The 7,058-nt window shown below is 51.0% G+C and overlaps 1 protein-coding gene across 1 annotated transcript; it reads right to left on the reverse strand.

The window, feature by feature from the left end:
• Positions 1-1,150: 1,150 nt before the first annotated feature.
• Positions 1,151-4,944, reverse strand: RTP2 (receptor transporter protein 2). Its single transcript, XM_077879526.1, has 2 exons — positions 4,737-4,944; positions 1,151-1,667 (listed from the first exon to the last, which is right to left on the reverse strand). The coding sequence occupies exons 1-2, from the start codon at positions 4,898-4,900 to the stop codon at positions 1,151-1,153; spliced, it is 681 nt and encodes a 226-aa protein (XP_077735652.1). The 5' UTR covers positions 4,901-4,944.
• Between the last annotated feature and the right edge of the window lie 2,114 nt (positions 4,945-7,058).

Below are 7,058 nucleotides of genomic sequence, written 5' to 3' on the forward strand. Positions count from 1 at the left end.
TCTGTCTAATAGGCCCCAGGAACAAGAAAGGCCATAGAATCAGGTGCAAAGGTACTTTCATTCAGGAAGGCTGAGGAACATCTCCCTGCATCATGTGTAATTAGTGATGTCATAGCTCACACATTCCTTTAAAACACAGGAATGTATTCTCCAAGCCCCATACACACACACACACACACACACAGAGAGAGAGAGAGAGAGAGAGAGAGAGAGAGAGCAACAGAGATTGAGAGAAAATGCCATCATCTTGCAGCAAATTTTAACAGGTTCTCCTTCCTAGAAAATAAATTCCAATCAACTGACTGCCAGAAACACAGAGGTTACAGATTCATTTGTGTATCTCTAACACAGCACATCCCTACCTCCCTCTGCCCCCAGAAAGCTTCATGCTTTAAACCTGTGTCCCCCTCTTATTTTTATGAGTCCGCATCCATTTAAGTGCGAATTTCAGCCCCTAGACTAGCGCTGTCCAGTGGAAATTTCCACGATGATGTTCTATATCCATGCAGCACAACATGGTAGCCACGGCCACGCGTGGCTACTGAGCACTCGCTATGTGGCTCGCACAACCGAGGGACCGAATTTTTCATTCTATTTTAATTACATTAAATTTCAATAGCCACGTAGAGCTAGTGACTACCAAATTGGACAGTGCAGCTCTAGCACCGAAGTAAAAATCTGAAACTTTCAGAATGGGGGCAGCACACTCTCCAGGAGAGGAACTGAAAACCAAGAGGCAGTGAGTCCTGATGGATAGGGTGGGATCACCGCCCGCTCCCAGGGGAACCACGGCAGGTCAGAGCACCTGAAGACCACCTTGAGCTGAGGCCAGGGCTCGACAGGACCTACCAGGGTCCTGATGTGGGGTGGGAGATGGACATGAAGCCAAAGGAAGGGTCGCGATGGAGGTGGAGAAAGGGGAGGAGAAGCTACTCCCCCCCCCCACCCGGTTTTCCTGCTACCACCAAGCCTACGTCCTCCTTAGATCCTCCCTATAAATTTTAATGGAAGGACCATTAAGTATCCCCAGAGCAAAGCCCCCATTCTGCAGAGGGACAACGGAGGCCCAGACAGAGCCGTGCGGAGCACAGGTGGATCTGCGGAGGGATCACCCCGACCCCCCCCCCCCCCGCAGGCCGGGAGCGCCCCCCTACAGGAGGGCGGAGCCGCGGAAGGAGAGCTGCAGGTAGACCAGGAGGAGGCAGACGGAGGCCCAGACCAGGCACCAGCGAAGGGAGAGGAAGCTGTAGCCCGCAGCGTCCTGGGCGCTTGGCCTGGAGGCCCCTGAGATGGCGTAGGTGGAGGCCTCGTCTTCCAGCAGCTTCTCGCTGGGCTTCCAGTGCGCGATGCCCTCCTGGCAGGCCTCGCAGAACTCGGGGCGGTGCGGGCCGGCGTCGGGGCGGCCGGCCACGTGGATGCGGTACTGGCCGCCGTCTTCATCGTAGCACTGCTCGCGCAGGCTGGTGATGAGGTTGTCCACCAGGCCCTCGATGTTCTCCTCCAGCATGCTCGACTCGTCCAGCCGCGCCGTGCCGCACTCGTGGCACAGCTGCTTGAACACGCGCATGCGCACCGAGCCCGCCCGCTGCGCGCGGTCCAGGTACATGTGGAAGAGGATGACCACGTGGGCCGACTGCCAGGTGTGCCAGCACCAGGAGCAGTGGAACCTGCGGGAGGGGAGGATGGAGATGCTCGGCCTCCGTCTCAGCAGGGGATGGCCAGCCTGCCCTGGAGGAGGAGCCCGGGAAGGAAGGGCCCTGTGTACCTGTGCCTGGAGGTCAAGGCTGCCCGGTCGCTGTCCCCTGGGTTCCTTAGCGCTCCGCAGGCTCTGCCTCCTTCCCGTGAGCTCCCCTGGGCCTGGAGCAGTGTCCTCGGGAGGCTGGCACTGGAACCATCTGGCTTCTAGCACTCTCTCCAGGCTGCCTCCTGCACACTTTCCTGGGGCCGCAGCTCCCCCTAAGCCTAGTGCACTCAGAACATGCACCTGTATGCTTCCCAGGGCTCACTCCCCCAATCTGGGCCTTATTTTTCATCTGTGGATGCAGGGTGATGAGGTCCCATAAGGCTCTTTTCACTCACACCTCCCCTGCCTCTACAGGTCTCACTGATACATCCTGCCTGCCCTGGGGAGAAAAGGAGATGCCTCTAACTACTGGGCACAGACCAACAGGAATTATTCATTGAATAACTGTCAAGAATCCATCAGATGAGGGCACCTGGGTGGCTCAGTGGTTGAGCATCTGCCTTTGGCTCTGGTCATGATCCCAGAGTCTTGGGATCAAGTCTCACATCAGGCTCCTTGTAGGGAGCTTGCTTCTCTGCCCCCCCCCCCATATCTCTGCCTCTCTCTGTGTCTCTAATGAATAAATAAATAAAATCTAAATTTAAAAAAAAAAAGACTCCATCGGATGGACTGGTGGTTGGGTGATGGGCCAACAGGGAGAGGACTGGGGAGTTTGGTCCTTATACCTTCACAAAGAATACTCTGTTACTCCTTGATAAGTCATCCGTAGACCCCAGTCCAATCCTGCAATAGAGACTGGAAAAGTGGCTCCTAGTCTGCATCCTCCCCCACATACATGCATACATGCACACTTACATACACAGGCCGCACTTTAGACTAGTCAGCCTGCTAGAGTCCCAGCCTTAAGGATAGTGGAAAGAAGTGGTCTGAGACTCAGGTAGCCCAGGTCACTCCCTCAGCCCCCACCCAGTGCTTGCACACCTTCAGTGATGGAGCACTCATTACCTTCAGGACAGTTCCTTCCATCCTGAGAGAAACCTCTTCCAGGACCCTGTTATAACAGCTTTACAATCGAGGGTCTACTGGGCCCAGTCTGCCCTCACTGCTGACTCTCTCTGGGTCCCCGGTAGCATGGCCTAAACAATCTCTGATGAGGAACTCGATTCAGTCCAACAGACACCACCTAGCACCTACTTTATGCAAGCACACACAGTCCAGGCCGTGGGGTAGAGAGGAAGCCAAACCTGTCCCTGAGGCCTGGATCCCACAGGCAACATTAGCACAGAACAGTAGCCAGCACAGTGCAAGGCAGGGTTGGCCAGGAGAGCAGCCTGATTAGTCCTAAGTCAGAAGGGGGTCCCCACTCATGTAAGACTAGAGTTGTGGGGCACTAGGATTGATGCATCCTATGACTTACAGGGAGAGTGACCCTGTGCACAGGAAAAGCACAAGAGCAGCCATTCTGAAGGCCTGCCTGAAGCCAGCTGGGGGTCACAGGTCACCAGCCAGGAGTAGGACCAGCTGAGACCTGAGGCAAGGAGCAGCCACAAGCCTGTGGAGCTCAGCCCCTAAACCCCTGGGCCCAGTTCCTAGCACTTTGAACTCCTCTCAACAGCCAGCTCAGAAGCTTTGTGTTTTCTGTCCCCTCCTTCTACAGCTTTTTAATAAAGCCAATCCAGAGTTCTTTCCTCACCCTCAAGCTAGACCTCAGATCTTAAATTTCAGAAGAGCAGACCTAGTGCAAGGGGACCTTAAGGATCTTTTAATTAACCTTTCATTTTATTGAGATGAAACAGAAGCAGAGAGAAAGAGAGTCATCCATGTATACAAAGCTAGCCAGAGACAGAGCCAGGACCCAGCACCTAACAGATGCACAATAATGTCTCTTGAATTGATCCGAATTGAAATAAACCAACCAGGATCTACCTCTCTGTCTTTTGTCCCAAATACAAGTTCACTTTAATATTTACACGTCCTAGAACAAGAGTACAAACATAAGCTCCCAACCCCCAGCCTGCCTCCTATTGCCACCCTCAGCAGCTGGCTCCACCATACAAATATGCATGAATCACCCAGTCTGTGTGTCCAAGGCCTGCGTGTCCACACCCCTAGAGCACAGCCACCTGTTGGCCTCCCTGGGGACCTAGGGACTCAGTAGACTTAGGAAGAGGCCTGCACAGGCCCTGAAGATGAGTTTGAGGCAGCTGGGCAGGGAATTCTGTGGTCCTGATCCCAAATCACAGTCTAGAAGGAGAGGCATGTGGCTTCATATAGATATGACCCCTTACACTCAAGGACACTTTGCACCATGGAAGTCATGAGGTTCCTTTAAAGTACAAGATGTTGGGCTTTAGGAACCTAAGGGGAAATCATGCCCAAAGCTAAGTCTTTTTGTCACAGACCGTAGACAATAGAGCCGGAAGGGTCTTAACTGATCTTCTAAGGCCAGCTTCCTGGTTTTGCAAGATGTGAAAACTGAGGCCCAGGAAGGGAAAGGACTTGCACAAGTTCATAGAATTAGTTAGCTGCCAAGGCAGTTTCCAGAACACAGCAGATGGACAATAAATGTTTTTGTATTCAGATCAAATGGGACTGAGTTGACTAAACAGACCTAGGACCAGAGCACAGGCTCTAACCCTAAGCTAAATTTTTTCTCAGTGGACCTCATGGCCTCCTCCCCTCAGTCCCCACCATTCCTTATGAGGTTATGAAAATGTGAAAACATCTGAAATGTCAGAGATTGTAGGGACATTATAGCTCTTTGTTTATTGTAGAAAACCAAGACCCAAAGACAGAGCACAACTTGCAAAGATCACCCAGGGAGTTGGTGGTACAGCTGGGATTAGAACCCATATCTCTGACCCACTTGGAAGTTCCTTCTCTGCCCCCTAACTTGAGCTGACCCCAGGACCAGGCTCTCGGTATATCTTTGACTCCCCTTGGGAGATGTCCCCAAGGCTGCCTGTAGTCCTCTCCCCCCTGGGCTGCTTACCTGCCTGAGGCATGTTGCTCCAGATACTGCTTCCAGCCAGGGGCCAGCTCGTTGGGCTTGAGGTTGGGGTCTATGATGAGTTCCCAGCTGTCAGCTGGCTTTGCCACCTCCATCTTCTCATAGAAAACTTTCTTCCACTCGCAAGTGGTCAGGCTGGTACACATGGTCTTGCTGTCAGGGATGGAAGTTTGAATTCACCCTGAATGAGTACACAGAAAGAGCCCAGGATGCAGAGCAGCTCAGTCTCTGTGGTCTGAAAATCCTCATCAACAGGACCAGGAAGAAATAGGACCCAGTAATATCCTTTGTCACCCTGGAACCTGTTACCATGGCAGCTGGGCAGGAAGCCAAGAGCCAGGCCTGGGAGGAGGGAAGTCCCAAGAGAGAGTTCTAGGGCCCAGAGCTAGGCTTGGGAGGCAGGGCTGGGTAGTGACACTGAGTGGAAAGAGCAGGCAGGGAGGCTCAGGCCCAGATCACACCCACCCAGGCCTTCAGGGGTCTCCACCCTCCTGCTTCAACTACTGCTTCACCCTACTGCTCTTCTAGGCATTTTGCACTTTGTGTGCTATGGTTACTATGACACCCTAAGGAGCCAAGGAGAAACAAAGTCTGAGGAAATGCAGAGCCTGCAGCTCGCACACCCCCTGATGTGTGGGGACCATCATTCACTATGTGCCAAGCACCAACTGTTTGACTTGTGTGCTGGCCAAGGTGGAAATTAGAGCCTCATCCAAGACTCAGATCCAGCCCTTCCGAAACCAAGCTCATTTGTTCATTTATCGCAGTACTACTGAGCTCCTAGCGAGTAGAAATTGAGATAGAAGTGAGATGCCCTTTGCTCAGAAAGATCTCAAGCCAGTCGTGAGATAAAATGCAATCTAATACCCTGTAAAAAGCATGATGATGATGTTTCAGATTCCTAGAGTCATAGAACTGTTAGAGATGGCATTTGGTTCCTGGTCCCAGGCCACACCGAAGAAGCTGCAGGAGGAACAAGTTTGTTCTGTGCTGCAAGCTTCCACTGTCTCAGCTACTGCTGAGAGAGGCCAGGGAATGGGGTACCCATGGCTCCCTGATGCCCAATACTTTAGAGACTCCAAATTTGCATAATTCTGATGAAGGTATAGATGCGGGAGGGAGACAATATTGGCAAGGAAAGGACCTGGTGGTTTGGCAATTTGTCCTGGTTCTGCAGCATATCTGTTCAGCCTCAGAACCCAGTGGTTTCCCTCAGTGGACTTCTGTCTTCCCGCCTGCACAGGGGAGGCTGGCTAGATAATATCTAGGGCCTCTTCTAGTCATGATAGGCTTATGATTCCATTACCCAGAAACCAGATCCCTGGAAAGGTGGAGGCACACAGAAGGAACAGCATGCAGCATGGAAAAGGTTGCTGGGAACTGGAAGAGACTTTTCAGTGTTGAGGTCCAGTCTTGGCACTTGTCTCCAAGTGGTTTTTGCATGGGATAAGGTCGAGGATGATACCTCTGCATCATCTCTTAGAATGGGGACATGCTCTCCACTAGCTTTGTGCCAAAGACTTCAGAAAGGACAAAACTACTTCCTAGAGCCCTTGTTCTAGAGTTCCAGAAGTAACTCTTCTTAGAAACATGATTTCTTCTTTGACTTCCTTATCTCTCAACATTGAATTAAGACACCTGAAGCTCAGAAATGAGAAATTACTCAGCCAAGGCCTCAGGACTGGGCTGCTCACATCTCCCTGGGGTCAGCTACCAGCCTAGGAGAGATGGGGGACCCATGGGTTCCCAGGAATTGAATGAATTGAGGAGATAATGGCCCAGGCTGGAGCCACGTGCCAGGAATGAATCAGAGAAATATTGTATCATTGTTCCCAAAACAAATGACAGAGAGAGGAAAACCAAAAAGATAGAGGGTGCAAATTGTCAGGGTTTATCTGTTTGTTTCTACCCAAATGATGCAATCCCCTTAGGCCTAACATCAGGTTTAATTTAGAGTGGGAGCCCTCTAAGCAGAGACCAATGTAATTCATCTTTCTGTGCAATAGCCTTGTTTTCTCAAGAAAAAACATGTGCTTACAATACAACGAATGAACAAACTTACTACCTCAATTTTCTGCAATGGCACTGGGTTGCTCCAGAAGCCACAAATTAAGAGCTCACTAATGTAAAAATGTGTACAGCTGTGGCCATATCACATACTGGCAGTTTCATTATACATCGCTGCTGTCTTTAATCTAGATAATTTTTTTAATAAAGGAAATTTTATTCTTTTATAAAATAAATTACTATGCACCTGTATTCTATAAAGTCAGCAAAGGGGAGAGGGATAAAAGAATGAGTCTC

This window comes from Canis aureus, chromosome 31, assembly GCF_053574225.1.
Source record: "Canis aureus isolate CA01 chromosome 31, VMU_Caureus_v.1.0, whole genome shotgun sequence".
NCBI classification, from domain to species: domain Eukaryota; kingdom Metazoa; phylum Chordata; class Mammalia; order Carnivora; family Canidae; genus Canis; species Canis aureus.